This window comes from Carcharhinus amblyrhynchos, chromosome 15 (genome assembly GCF_965287045.1).
Source record: "Carcharhinus amblyrhynchos chromosome 15, sCarAmb.v2.hapA, whole genome shotgun sequence".
Lineage (NCBI taxonomy): Eukaryota > Metazoa > Chordata > Chondrichthyes > Carcharhiniformes > Carcharhinidae > Carcharhinus > Carcharhinus amblyrhynchos.
Window position 1 is genome coordinate 69,640,155 of NC_137338.1, and position 15,895 is coordinate 69,656,049.

Consider the following 15,895-nt stretch of genomic DNA (forward strand, 5'->3'; position numbering starts at 1 on the left):
CAGACTTTCCACGCCCTCCGCACAATTTGCTGTTCCACTTACCTTTGTGTCATCAGCAAATTTCGACACCTTACACTCTGCTCCCTCCGCCAGGTCATCTACATAAATGGTAAATAGCTGAGGCCCCAGCACCGATCCCTGGGGCACTCCACTATTCACCAACCGCCAATCTGAATAGCACCCATTGACCCCCACTCTCTGCCTCCTATTTGACAGCCAATCCCCTATCCACGCTAGCATAGCACAGAGCACAGCACAGAGGTTTGGAGATGGACTCTCTTAAGAGACAATTTCCAGAATTGAATCTCAATCTCCAACTAGTTATATCTCTAGAGAAATAGGAATCCATTCCATTGATGGTTCAGGCAAATGTCTACTGTTTTCATGGCAGCTATCTGCCATAGTGACCTTGAACGTGTAACCCAGATTCATGCTGTGCCTATGCAGTAATATGCACTCGGCACTTTAATGTGTTTGTTTTAAACTTCCAATAATCATGGAGCAGGCTCAAAAACAGAAAATGCAGAAAATCTCAGCAGGTCTGACAGCATCTGTAGAGAAAGAATAGAGCCAAGGCTTTGAGTCCGAATCGAACATTGGCTCTACTCTTTTGCCATAGCTGCTCTCAGACATGCTGAGATTTTCCAGCATTTTCTGTTTTTGTTTCTGATTCCAAGATCACCAATATTTTGCTTTCATCGTGGAGAAGCAGTCTTCCTGAACTGTCACCCAGAGCAGCTCAATGAAGGTCATTACCAGACTACATGCACAGGGAGTAATAGAAAGCATAAGGCTGGAAAACCCCACAGTCTATCAAATCTGTCCCGACAGCTAGCATCTCATTGTTAATTCAAACCATGTCACTTTCCTTCCTAACAGGATAGGACACCAGAAAAAGCTCTTAACTGAATAGCAAGCCACCTCTTATTGTCTGCCTCCATCTATCTAGATTCATAGAATAGAATCCTACAGTCCAGAAGGAGGTCATTTGGCCCATTGAGTCTGCATCAACCATAATTCCACCCAGGCCCTATCCCCATAACCCCATGCATTTACCTAGCTAGTCCCCCTGACTGTAAGGAGCAATTCAACATTGCCAATCCACTTCACCCTCACATCTTTGGACTACTATCTCTGTCTACCCTTCGCAACCTACATTTGAAATGTTGAGATAGATTATAAGGTGCTGTATAAATGGAGGTCTTTCCTTCCAAGAATCAAATACAGTGCCTGTGACCATTCAATTGATATCAAAAGTGATCAATCGTCTGCAGAAAAAGTACCAGTATATCTCACACAGATATTCTACACAAACTTTCTCTTTCATATCATAAATGCATCTTCAGAAGATTTCCCCCATTCTCTGTGATCTATCTTGTACCTATAATCTTGCTCTATCTCCCATCCTCACTTTGTTGAAATAAAGATGTGTGGAACACCCAGCTCAAGGAAGGCTCCCCAAACAAGAGGAAGACAAGGGAAGTGTTTCAAAGACACCCCAAAGATTTCTCTTAAGAAATGCAACATAGATATCAAAGCTTGAGGGGCCCTTGCTTAAGAGAGAATTACTTGGAGGAACCTCCTGATTGAAGGGACACAATTCTTCAAGGATGCCCGAGGGTAAGAGTAGACCAGGAAAAGGAGTCTCAGAAAGAAATATCAGTGACCTAGGGTCCAAGGGACTGAGCCCACCTCCTAAAAACACCTGCCAAGTGTGCAGTTAAAGATGCAGTATCGGCCTCATCAGCCATGCAAGGACCCACAGAACCCAAGGCCAGTAACACTGAGTTTCTTTGGTGGGCAATCATATTCATCAACCAGTAATAGCTGAAGAAAAACCTTCTGCAAATCCATTTTGTCTCCAAAGATCTCAAAGCTTAGGAACTTCTTATCTCACTCAGTGCTCCCTGCCTTAACAATTTTGTATTCAATCACTTGACTACTTTTTCAAGGTTTATCTAGTCTTATATTCTACTCCCCTCTGTCCCACCGTCCAGAATAAACTTGACTCTGCATCTAAGTTTCTTTAGTGAGGATGTTCTTAGATCCAGACAGTTTGAATATCTTGCCCAATTCCCTGGCAACATTTTTTGATCATAGAATACAGGCAAAAAAAAAATTTATACTTGGTGTGATAGGTGATGTGACATAAAAATAATTCCAAAATACTTCAAAATCAACAATGGATCATCTAAATTTTACTTTATAAAATATTTCTTCTTGAAAAACGGAATATGTTATCTTCCTAACTCAGGGTAGAAAATTGCCAACTGTACCTTTCCATCTGGTAACTCAACATAACCATCAATGTCCGTCAGCGCAGTTTTGCCAAACCTGCCAAGTTCTCCTTGCAGTTTGAGACCAGTGAAGGTCTCCACCATCTTCCAAAACCTGGAGACATTAAGAAACCAAACAATGAGTTGAGAATCTCCAGTTTGCATGTTTTTCAAGTGCCTTATTGTAAAGTTGTAATACTGAAATGAAAGTCACTGAAGTCTCAGAGGACCACAGGCTGTTTCTTCCCCTTTTTGAGAGGGAACTGACTAGTGGTTATTTAACCTAAGAATCACTACACCTCAGGCAAGGGGCAAGGTTGAGGATATTTCTGAATAACCTCAGCCGATATTGAACCCACGCTTTTGGCCTTGCTCTGCATCATGAACCAGCCATCCAGCCAACTAAACTAAATTGACAGACTGCATATTGAGAAACTTTTATTTCTGTCCAAAATGGAAATGACTTCATTATACAAGCATGTCAATTGATACTTTGACTATATGTCAGAATACAATTCTTGCTGGATATTATTTGGAGACAATCACATGCAGCGATACCTTTGCTCGTGATGGTAACTGTAAGAATATGTTAAAAACATGAAGTGGGGATGCCAGCATTGGACTGCGATAGGCACAGTAAGAAGTTTCACAACATCATGTTAAAATCCAACACATTTATTTGTTAGCACAAGCTTTTTGAGCACCGCTCCTTCATCAGGTGAGTGGGAGTTGTGCTCAAACAGGCCATATAGACACAAACTCAATTACAAGATAATGGCTGGAATGTGAGTCTTTACATGTAATCAAATCTTTACAGATACAGACAACGCGAGTGGAGAGAGAGTTAACTACAGGTTAAAGAGGTGTGAATTGTCTCAAGCCAGGAGAGTTAGTGAGATTTTTGCAAACCCAGGCAAGTCGCTGGGGTTACAGATAGTGTGACATGAAGCCAAGATCCTGGTTGGGGTCATCCTCATGTGTGCGGCTCTTGGCTATCAATTTCTGCTCAGCGATTCTGCATTGTCATGTGCCTTGAAGGCCGCCTTAGAGAACGCTTACCCGAAGATCAGAGGCTAAATGCCCTTGACTGCTGAAGTGTTCCCCAACAGGAAGGGAACACTCCTGCCTGGTGATTGTCGAGCGCTGTCAATTCATCTGTTGTCATAGTGTCTCGCCAAGTACACGGTACATACTCTTGCCAATCAGCTGACATTGTCTACCCGATAAGCTGCAGGAAAGGATGCCCCGAGGCATGGTACATTGGCGAGATCATGCAGACACTACAACAACGGATGAATGGACACTGCTGACCGCACACGAGGACAGTCTCAACTGGGATTTAGGTTCTTGTCATACTATCTGTAACCCCCATGAAAAATTTCACTAACTATCCTGGTTTGAGACAATTCACACCTCTTCAACCCTCTCTCCACTCACATTGTCTGCACCTGTAAAGACTTGATTACCTGTTAAGACTTGCATTCCAACTATTATCTTATAATTGATTTTGTGTCAATATATGCCCTGTTTGTGAACCCAACTCCCACTCACCTGATGAAGGAGCAGCGCTCTGAAAGCTCGTGCTACCAAACAACCTGTTGGACTTCAACCTGGTGTTGTGAAACTTCTTACTGTGTTAAAAACAGAAGTCAATTTCTCACTATCCTTGCACACTATTGTGGCTTGTAGAAACAAAGTCACTGTCTACCATAGAAGAAAAGCTAATAAGAAAATGCAATGTACTTTGTACATAAAATGAGGTACCCCTGAACCGTCAGTGATGAGCTGCAATTTTACAAATCTTGCATCTATCTTGGAGTCACAGAGTCCATAGCACAAATAAATCTAACCTTACTATTTTAGAGCAATTTTCCTCCCTTGGGGAACAGGCCGATGGAATTTCCAAATTAATAACTGGTCATTTGATATCGATAATATCTTAGATCTAAATAAATGACAGATACACAAAACTTGAAAGTGTGAACAGTGAGGAGGATAAAAAGCTTAAAAAAATGCTTAAAACTGGTTTAATGAACTGATACATGGCAGATAAATATGAAATATTCATTTTGGTGGGAAGTATGAAGAGAGACAACATAAAATAGAGGAATCAATTCTAAAGTGTGTATTGGAGCAGAAGAACCTTTAGTATCCATGCACAAATTGTTGCAGATGGCAGGCCTGGTTGAGAAAGCAGTTAATAAAGCGTGCAGCATTCTGGATATTATAAATAGGTTCATAAGAGCACAAAAGAGTCCAATTCAGGGCACCACACTTTCAGAAGGACGTGAAGGCATCAGAGAAAGTGCAGACAAGATTCACAAGAATGGTTCCAGGATTTGGAGCTTCAGCTGGTGTTGTTTTCTTTGGGGAAAAAGAATATTAATAGGAGGTTTGATAGAGGTTTTCAAAATCATGGGGGATCTAGACAGAATCAGCAGAATCGTCGTGATCCAGGGGGCACAGATTTAAGATGTGTAGCAAATGAAAACTAGAAGAAAAATATTTTTACGCAGCAAGTGAAATGCACCAATGAAGAATGTGGTGGAGGCAGATTCAAAGGAGAATTGAATAATTACCTGAAAATTTAAAAATTGCAGAGTTATAGGGAAAAAGTGAGAGTAGGGCTCAGTGAATTACTCTAGACAGCCACCATGAACACCACAGGCCAAATGGCCTCCTTCTGTGCTGTAACTAATCTATAATTCTATGATAAGAATTACAAAGAAACACAAAGGAATAAGTACCCGCAACATAATTTGTTCAAGTAGCTAACTATGTCCGCACTCGCTTTAGAAAATGCAGTATTATAGTGCTGCAAAAATTCTCTGAACCACACCTGCTACAAGCATGGTTGCCTATTGGGAATGGGGACCAGTGGCATAGATATTCGCAAAAACATTTTTTTCGTCAAGCCAATCTTTCAAATTTACTCAAATTTGGTAAACTGTTAAAGCATAAATATTAACAAGGGGTGCAAACCAGAATTGATCACTACTTGGTTTGATCACAGACCTGATATGCCCCGAGCCAGAAGTGGTTAGCTGTTCATCGTTTTCAGGAGAGAAGGTGACCCGATAGACATCCTGTGAAAAGGCTTTCGAGCGTAGCACTGTTTTTTCCTGCTTCCAGTTCCAGATGGTGAGCATGTAATCTGGATGCCCCCCTATGCTGGCCAGCAGATTACCTGATGAGTTGAAGTCAACAAAAGCATATGCCTCCTTGGTTCCTCCTAGGAGGGAAGTATACACACAATGATTATTTCCCACATTAATCTTACTCTTCATAGCAAGTAAACTTGCATTTAATGCTTTAGTATTGTTCTGAAATGGAGGTGAACCCCCCCTCCCAACCCTCTGAGAACTAACACCTAACCACTCAAAGAGGAGTGCCTTACCTCATAATCTGTTAAAAGTGTGTGAGAAGTAGTATGATCTGCTCTTCAGCAACTTTTAGTAGTTAAATCAAAATAACTCCCCGAGACTCTCTCTCAAATAACATTTTATTTATCTAACAGTGACCAGGTTAACTAAACTATTAACAAACCAAATAAAACACTATTCTAATAGAATGCTGTTTAGATAAATACAATTCCCACTTATTAACAAAAAATAGAATTTTAGTCATTTTCTAAATTACAACCAGGTTTCCTCTTCCGGAACATTCAGCTTTCTCTGTCGATTCTTCTGCCTGAAACTTCTGTCTTCTTTGGTGCCTTTGCTATCAAGATGAGGCTTTCCCTTAAGGCATAAATGAGGCTATTACACTGGCAGATTGCAGTTGCTGTTTCTGCTTTTTGTCCCATTGCCTTTTCTTTTATATCTGCGATTACATATCCATATGCCCTATAATAGGATTGGTCATCAGTTGTCAAAAGCATCAATTTCAAATTCAATAGTGCTTGGTATCTAAGTGCTTGATTTAAACTGATTGGCTGAATTCAAAAAATTCAAAAGCCTGTTTGTTGTTGTGGCAACACTGCTGCTTGGTCCTGCAATACAATGTTTCAGTCTGAGTTCTCTATGTGCACCTGCAATTTGTTAACTCTCTAAGTGCAGCAAAAACACTATCTTTTAAAAGGGATTGTGCAATACTTACATCTCTTGGCCTTTTACAATTTTTAAAATAATTTTACAAACACCAAATTCTAACATTCTACTCAACTTCACAACAGTAGTTATTGTAATTTAGCAAAAGCCACCTACCTCTCACAGAACAAGCACGCACTTAATCAAATGTGAATCAAGCTTAAGAGCAATAATTACTAGCTACCTACCACTGTCTGCCACAGGATCTTGAAGCAAAGTATACTATAATTTCCACAGTACCCTGAACAGACAATTAATCTTTGAAAAACCTGGTTACCTAAGCCAAGTAAGAAGTCTCACAACACCAGGTTAAAGTCCAACAGGTTTATTTGGTAGCAAAAGCCTTAACTTTCAGAGCGCTGCTCCTTCGTCAGGGAAGTGGGAGTTCTGTTCACAAAGAGGGCATATAAAGACACAAACTCAATTTGCAAAATAATAGTTGAAATGCGAGTCTTGACAGGTAATCAAGTCTTAAAGGTAAGAATATGTGAGTGGAGACTGGGCTATGCACAAGTTAAAGAGATGTGTATTATCTCCAGCCACGACAGTTAGTGAGATTTTGCAAGCCCAGGCAAGACCTGGGGGTTACAGTTAGTGTGACATGAACCCAAGATCCTGGTTGAGCCTGCCCTCATGTGTGCAGAACCTGGCTCTCAGTCTCTGCTCAGCGACTCTTGCGTTGTCGTGTGTCGTGAAAGCCACCTTGGAGAACGCTTACCTGAAGATCAGAGGCCGAATGCCCTTGACCGCTGAAGTGTTCCCCAACAGGAAGAGAACACTCCTGCCTGTGTGATTGTCGAGCGGTGTTCATTCATCCATTGTCGTAGCATCTGCACGTTCTCCCCAGTGTACCATGCCTTGGGACATCCTTTCCTGCAGTGTGTCAGGTAGACATCATGAAGGCCATTCTCCAAGGCGGCCTTCATGACATATGACAGCGCGGAGTCACTGAGCAGAAACTGATAGCCAAGTTCCGCACACATGAGGATGGCCTCAACCGAGATCTTGGATTCATGTCACACGATCTGTAACCTCCATAACTTTCCTGGGCTTGCAAAATCTCACTAACTGTCCAGGCTGGAGACAATACACATCTCTTGAACCTGTGCTTAACCCTCTCTCCACTCACATTTTCTGTACCTTTAAAACTTGATTACCTGTAAAGACTCGCATTCCAACCATTATTTTGTAAATTGAGATCGTGTCTTTACATGCCCTGTTTGTGAACAGAACTCCCACTTACCTAATGAAGGAGCATTGCTCCAAAAGCTAGTGGCTTTTGCGACCAAATAAACCTATTGGACTTTAACCTGGTGTTGTGAGACTTCTTACTGTGTTTACCCCAGTCCAACGCCATCATCTCCACATCATGGCTACCTAAGCCAAGTAAAAAGTCTGACAACACCAGGTTTTAGTCCAACCGATTTATTTGATAATACAAGCTTTCCCTCGAAAGCTTGTGAGTATTATCAAATAAATCGGTAGGACTAAAACCTGGTGTTGTCAGACTTTTTACTGTGTTTACGCCAGTCCAACGCCGGCATACCCACATCATACCTAAGCCAACCCAGGTCTACCTCAGCAGAGTAAGACACCTTAATGTTAATATTGAATTTGTATTGCAGTGAAATACATGCTTTAAATTGGTAATTAAGCACAAGTATCTCCAACTGGGGCCATCTTTTTGCGTTCAAACAAATAAACAAAATCAAACTAACTTAGGAACAACTCAAAAAGGGCACCTTCCTAAAAGAAGGCGAAATCGCCCGAAACAAATAGAAACAAAGCGGGGAAAAGAAACTTAAAACATCAAATCAAAATGTGATTAAAGGGGTCAATAATACAAGCAACAGGCATAGGAGGCTTCAGTGGTGCCCTCAGACACAACATGCTCCCTTTTCCAGCTACGAATATAGCTGCAGTAGAGGGGCAGAAGGTCAAGTTGGATGACCGCCTCAATCGCCCGCTGCCTGGTTCTGTAGAAGAAATTCCTCGCCAGGCCTAGGAGCAGGTTCACAAGGAGGTCCTCCTCCTTCCCTACCTCCCTCCGCATCAAGTGCCTGTTGATCAGGAGCGTGGGACTGAAGTGCAAACAAAACATCAATAAAAGGTTTTTAAGGAAACTGAAAAGGTTGTACGGCCTATAACACGCAATATTGACATGGTCCACGAACTCCACAAGGTTGCAAGAAGGGCATGCTTGGAGCCTGTGAACCAGAAGAACTTATGATTGTACCATAATGCTGCTACAGCATAATGACATAGTGGAGGGAAGATTCCTCCAGAGAGGGACCTCCACTGCTTGGCAGGAACAAGGCCCGCCAAGGTGTGTCTGGGCGATGGACCAGAATGCAGTAGTAAAAGATGAGCAGCAGCAGCCCTTACAGGAAACGCCTCCATGCAGTAGCAAAGGGCACGGAGGGCATTTCCATGAGGCAGCTCAAGATCTTCAATTGGAGAAGGATTAGGGAATCAATATGTTGCCTCTTGGCCTTTTGGCTAAGATCAAGCATTAGATAAAGCATAAGATGGGGAGCAATGCTTCATCTTGTCAGCATGGATCTTGTTTGTCTTTTTTGATAGGACCTTGAATTGGATTCAATTGAATTTTGAATTTGGTTTTGGAAGAAAACAAGGAACGGATTTGGGTTTGCCTGGTCCATTCTAAGCATTGGCTTTGTGGCTTTAAGGATGGAGTAATTTTTTTTTAATGTCAGTTGAGACGCTGCCCAGATTGAGAAAAAACAGGAAGCAGAAGGACATGTTAGCCACAGTCATGATCGTATTGGTGAAGGCAGGAAGCATCCTGTTGGCCATGGCAATGCTGGGGGTATGCATCATCACAAAATCAACTTTGATAAATATCATCTAGCTTTCTCTGGAAAAGTTTGATATAGAACATTACAATGCAGAACAGGCCCTTCGGCCCACGATGTTGCGCCGACCAGTTAAAAAACAATGACCCACTAACCTAAACCAATCTCTTTTCGTCCATAAACCTATCCACGGATCTCTTAAACGCCCCCAAACTAGGCGCATTTACAACTGCAGCAGGCAGGGCATTCCAATCCCTCACCACCCTCTGGGTAAAGAACCTACCCCTGACATCCGTCCTATAACTACCCCCCCTTAATTTAAAGCCATGCCCCCTCGTGCTAGCTTTCTCCATCCGAGGAAAAAGGCTATAACATTATAACATTAATATAACATTACCATCTAAAAAAGAATCAGTTGTTCTGTCCGACCATAAATCTGGATAAGCTGTGGACAGTGCTCAGTGAATAGGCCAAATTGAACTATGCCAAGAAACCTGAAAGACCAGCACCTGTTATTGATGTTATGCACTGGTTACTATAAAGTCCTAGACAAAGGCAGACTGCCAAAACAGCCAGTCATTGTCAAGGCAAAGTTCTTCAGCAGGAAAGCTGAAGAGAAGATAAAGGAAGATGATGGAGACTGTGTGTTGATGGCATAAATTTTATAATTGGGTGTACAAACAAAATAGTCACTTTTAACAAAACAAAAAAAACATTCACTCTGAGTGTCTGGGAGAGTCTATGACTTTGCTGCATCAGACTCATTCTTCTTCAACATATAATTATTGAAATGATTCTCTTTTTAATTCATTTATGGGATGTAGGTGTCGCTGTCTAGGTCAGCATTTTTGTTCATTCTTCATTGCTCAAGATGATGGTAGTGAGCTGCCATTTTGAATTGCTGCAATCATGTGGCATAGGTACACCCACAGTGCTATCAGGGAGGGAGTTCCAGGATTTTGACTGAGTGGCAGTGTATCTACCTAGGCAATTTTCCACGTTGCTGGATATTTGTGAGGCTGGAGATCTCAGGAGGAGGTTGAGTAGGATCATCCACTCAGGATTTCCGGTTGAAAAGCTTCAACCTTGTTTTTTTGTACTGATATATGCTGGGCTGCCCCATCATTGAGGACGGAGATGCTTGTGGTACCTATTCCTCATTAGTTCTTTAATTGTCCACCATCATTCATGGATTTGGCAGGGTGGCAGAGTTTCGATCTGATCTGTTAGTTGCAGGATTGCCTCACTGTCGATCACATGCTGTTCCTATTGTTTGGCATTCAAATAATCCTGTGTTGTAGCTTCACTAGGTTGACACCTCATGCTTGGGTATGCCTGGTGCTGTTTCTGAACTCTCCTCAATGAACCATGTTTGACCTCCTGGCTTGTTGATAATGGAGTGAGGGATGTACCAGAACCTTAAGCTTACAGATTCTGCTGCTGATGGCCCTGAGTGATACCCAGTTTTGAGGTATTAGGTCTGCTCCTAATTAGATCTGAATCTATCATTTAACATGGTGGTATTGACACACAATACAATAAAAGGTATCCTCAGTGTGAGGACACTTTTTTTACCCCTGCGAGGATTGTGTGATGGCCAGCCCTACCAATACTGTCCTGGACATGTGCATCTGTGAGTGGTAGATTTATGAGGATAAAGTCAAGAAGGTTTGAGTTCCCTTACCTTCTGGCAGATATTCCTTCAGGAATTGGCCAGCTTGGTTAATAGTAGTGCTACAGAGTTACTTTTAGTGATGGGCAGTGAAATCCCCAAACAGAGTACATTCTGCACCCTTGCTACACTCAGTGCTTCCTTCAAGCAATGTTCCACATGAAGGAGTTTTGAATAATCAGCTTTGAAAAGGACTTGGGGGCAATCAGCAGAAGGTTTTCTTTCCTATATTTGACCTAATGCAATGAAACTTTGTAGGGTGCGGAGTCAATGGTGAGGCCAGGACCACTCCATCCTTACTGTTCATCACTGCATTGCAAACTCCGGCGAGTCTGTCCCAAAATGGGGACAGGGCATAGGATGAGGATGGTAGTGTCTGGGACATTATAATGTATGACTCTGTGACTAGTTTGTGGAATATCACACAATTTTGGCTCAGGTCCACAAATTCGTAAGTAGGACTTCACAGAGTTGACTGGGCAGGGGTGCCTTTATTATTGCCGCTGCCAAGAACAATGCCAGATGCTCCATCTGGTTTTATTTCTTTTTTGATTTTTCCTGCAGTGGTTTGATACAATGGAGGGGCTTGTTGTGCCATTTCAGAGGATAATTAAGAGTCAGTCACAGTACTGTGGGTCTGGAGTCGCGTGTAGCCCAGGCAAAGTAAGAACAGCAGATTTTCTTCCCTATGGGAACATGATGGATTTTTATGACATTCCATTATCATGAGCAGGACAGGGGAGAGGATAGGGCAGGGGGATGTGAAGGGGGAGCCTTCTGTTATGCAGCATGATCCAGCTGACTATGGAGATGACCAGGCCTGGGGTACTGCAAGAGGATATGGGATTAGAAGTTCATCTCTGGTTCAAAGGCAGATTTATAAACAGTGATTACAAACAGTCAGCTTTGGACAAATACCAAAAAGAAAAATAAAATAGGTGACAAAAGAATGGGAACAAAGACAACAGCTTCGGTCTTCTCAATATTTAGTTGAAGGAACATTTTCATGAGATTGGATGATCACCATTATGGAGGCTAGCTTTCAATTCTGTTAATTAATTGATTTTAAATTCTTCCAGTTGCTGTGGTGGGATTTGAATTTATGTCTTTGGAACAATAGTTAAGGCCACTATATTACTTGCCCATTAACATTACCTCTATGCTATCTTTCCCATGGACATTCTACTGTTTGATATGAGATTCTCATCCTTAGGCTCCAAAGGTGGAGCTTGCAGATTAGATACAAAGCTGAACCTGTGCATCGATGTCAGCTTTAGATTAGAAGTGGCTGATGAGAGGTAGCTCCTCAGGTGGGGGAAAATGTTCCACGTTTGGGAGAGTTTCTCTATTGATCTTGATGGAGAAAGAGACTGGATTTTGCCATGGGACGGTTGCTAAAGGACTTAAGTCCTCTTGAGGTTGAGACTGATTCTTCGGTATGCTTCTGCGAAGGTGTCATGCATGGCATGGAGACTGGCTTCAAGAGAGCGGAGATGGCATTGTCATTTGCATACCAAAGTTCCATGAGTGACGTCGTTGTGGTTTTCTTCCTTGATTTCAACCAGTTGAGATTGAAATATTTCCCGTCCATCCTGTAGCTGATGTCTACTCCACGGGGGAGCTTGTTCTTGAGAAGGTGAAGGGTGGTTATGATGAAGATGGAGAAATGGAAGACATATCCCTGCTTGTCTTGTCCTCGAAGATTTCTGTCATATTTCTGTCTATGAGGTCTGTTGCTAACATCTTGTTGTAGAGTTGTCGTAGGAAGTTGATTAATTTCTCTGGACGGCCAGCTTTTGACACGGTCTTCCATTGTACTCCCCAACTAACTAGGTCAAAGGCCTTTGTCAGATTGATGAAGGCCATATAGAGTGGTTGATATTGCTCCTGACATTTATTTTAAAGTTGTCAAACAGTGAAAATCATGTCCGCTTTCCACAGATTGGTCGGAAGCAACACTGGATGAATTTATTCAGAGACTGTGAGTATGTGGCTAGCAAGGATTTTCCCAGCAAAGAAGAGTAGAGAAATTTCTCAGCAGTTCCCATAGTCCAGTTTGTCTTCTGTGTCAGAAACACAGTGGACGGAGAAGCTTTAGTGCTCACGTGAAGTGTGAAAAAAAAAATCACATGAAAGTGAGAGTGAAACTCAGTATCTCATGCAGTGGCACACAGTCACCATTACTAGAACTGAGAGGTTTGCTTTTAAGAGGAGGAATTGTTTGGACTGTTGAAAGCAATGTGAAACTGCTAGTCTCAATGTTAGTTGGGTCTAAGTCGCTGTAGCTCTTCTCCCAGATGGAGGTACAGAATTGTCCTGTCTGCCTCAATCAGGGTTTCAGTGAGATGGGTGGCTGCCCATGACAGCTGCAAAACTCTGCTTTCCCAGCTCACTGATTTGTAAAAGGCAATGGCAAGCACAGTCATGGTTATTATTTGCCTTTTAAATGATCCGTCCCTGTCTCGCACAATCCTCATGCCTCTACCCAACACCCCGAATTGGAAAAAAACACCTCCAGACTGCTGAAAACTTGGAAATTGTGTTGTGTCACTTCCACAGACATGGCATGGGGTAGGAATCTGGAAATATTCCAGTCATCTTCAAAATTTATTAAAGTCAAAGAATATGAGCACCCTCAGACTTGCCGCTACTGTCATCATGTTTCTCTTCTCAACTGTCTGTCTCCCCTTTCTTTTACCTCTCTCTCTAACTGCTCCTTTTGTTTTTTTTTCCATCTTGGTGCGCCAGTTGGTCTTTTCTCAACTTTCTTTTCTGGTATATTGTGGTGGATAACACTATGAGCCGCGGTGACAGGGTGGCATGGTGAGCTATGGTGATGGGGTAGTATGGTGAGCTGTGGTGATGGGGTGGCACAGCAGGCTGTGGCAACACAGTGGACAATGGTGACGGGGTGGCGCTTAGAGCTGGGGCGGCGCAGTGAATTATAGTAATAGGCAGCATGAGGGAGAGAAGCACTAATGACTGACCTTCGGCTATGTTTGTGTTAATGTGCAAGGAGAACATGAAACTCAGAATCTTGCTTCCTATCCCCCTCCCCAATTCTTGTGACTACCTCACGCTCACAAAACAGCACTTCTTTGAAAAGTCCCTTCGTTGAAGGAAAATCCCCCGAGATGCTTCACAAGAATGACATTTAACAATGTTTGACACCAACCAGATAAGGAATGATTAGGATAATGCCCAAGCTTTTAAGGACTTAGATGTGGGGAGGTAGAAGTACTAAAGGAGGGATTTCCAGACCTTAGAGTCCAGGCAGCTATATACAGCTGAAGTTGCAGCAATAAAATCTGGGGATGTGCAAATCCAGAATTGGCCTCACAGGATGGCACTCACCTCGCAAGATTCTGTATGGTCTCAGGGAAGGATATTCATAAATAATTATGTTGGGATTAATGCCCTTTTCACCAACTGCAAAATAGTTTCCACTTGGATGAACCTAAGAGGTGAATGATAAAACAAATATTAGCCACATAAACTGGATGAATAAAAGTACCTGCCCAGCAACTGCTTTTGTTGAGATTTATTGTTGAGTTCTCCTTTCTGTTCCTTTCCGCACAGTAGAGCAAGAGATTTTAATGCAGAAAATAGAAAAAGTAATTCAGAGACCATCAAAAGTCAACTCTCTCCCATTTTATTATCCAATTTCATACTGAGCATAGAATGCTCACAGCAGTGAAATAGGCCATTCAGCCAGTCATGTTGGTGTTGGCCCTCTGTAGGAGCAATTCATCTGCAGCCAATCCCTTTCCATTTCCCCAAAGCCCTGCACAGCTTTCCCTTCCGGATAATGACAATAATCCTTTGTGAATGCTACAATTGAGCCTGCCTCCATTCCACTCCCTAGCAGCTTTCACAACCATCACCACTCACTGCATAAAGCTTTTCCCCGTGTCACCGTTGCTTCTTTAGCCAATCTTAAACCTGCTAAAGAGGAAAGGGAGGTGGGACATCTGGCCCTGCTGTTCAGTGGTCATTTTGTTTGCCCTCCTGTCTCCATTCCGTCCTAGTCAAACTGGGAAAATTCCAGCCACAGTGTTTAGGGGTGACAGCACCATCCTGTGGCATATTCAAGTCTCACAACACCAGGTTAAAGTCCAACAGGTTTATTTGGTAGCACAAGCCACTAGCTTTTGGAGCGCTGCTTCTTTATCAGGTGAGTGGGATTTCAGTTCACAAACAGGGCATATAAAGACATAAACTCAATTTACAAAGTAATGGTTGGAATGAGAGTCTTTACAGATAATCAAGTCTTAAAGGTACAGATAGGGTGAGTGGAGAGAGTGTTAAGCACAGGTTAAAGAGATGTGTATTGTCTTCAGCCCAGACAGTTAATGAGATTTTGCAAATCCAGGCAAGTCTGGGGGTTAAGGATAGTGTGACATGAACCTAAGATTCTGGTTGAGGCCATTCTCATGTGTGCGGAACTTGGCTATCAGTCTCTGCTAAGTGACTGCACTGTCATGTGTCGTGAAGGCCGCCTTCACCTTGTGTGAACATCACCCAAGCACAATGCAATGCCATCCGCGCTCTCAAGACCAGGATTGTCATCAAACCAGCAGACAAAGGAGGGGCCATCGTCATACTGAACAGAATGGATTACTGCAAAGAAGTGTACTGACAACCAAACAACAAGGAACACCACAGATCCAACCAAAGAATACACCCGTCAACTCAACAGGCTGATAAAGACATTTGATCCGGACCTTCAGAGCGCCCTCCTGCTCTCATCCCCGCATTGGAGATCTCTACTGCCACCCAAAGATACACATGGCAAACACACCCAGCTGTCCCATCGTATTGGGCAATGGGACCCTACGCGAGAACCTCTCCGGCTACGTCAACGGCATCCTGAAACCCATTGTACAAAGAAACCCCAGCTTTTGTCGCAACATGACGGACTTCCTGCAGAAACTCAGCACACATGAAGCAGTTGAACCAGGAGCACTCCTCATCAAAATGGATGTCTCGGCGCTCTACATCAGCATTCCCACCATGATGGCATTGCTGCAACTGCCTCAGTAC

General features: G+C 42.7%; 1 protein-coding gene and 1 pseudogene across 1 annotated transcript in view; one reads left to right on the forward strand and one right to left on the reverse strand.

Annotated features, from left to right (window-relative positions):
• cfap44 (cilia and flagella associated protein 44) overlaps window positions 1-15,895 on the reverse strand; it is a 204,809-nt gene that overhangs the window by 155,495 nt on the left and 33,419 nt on the right. Inside the window, exons 5-7 of the mRNA XM_080203185.1 lie at window positions 14,207-14,309; window positions 5,292-5,508; window positions 2,277-2,391 (exon numbers count right to left, since the gene is read on the reverse strand). Coding sequence (XP_080059311.1) covers window positions 2,277-2,391; window positions 5,292-5,508; window positions 14,207-14,309 — 435 coding nt within the window. The remainder of the gene's footprint in view (window positions 1-2,276; window positions 2,392-5,291; window positions 5,509-14,206; window positions 14,310-15,895) is intronic.
• LOC145353469 (large ribosomal subunit protein uL15 pseudogene) lies at window positions 5,605-9,839 on the forward strand (annotated as a pseudogene).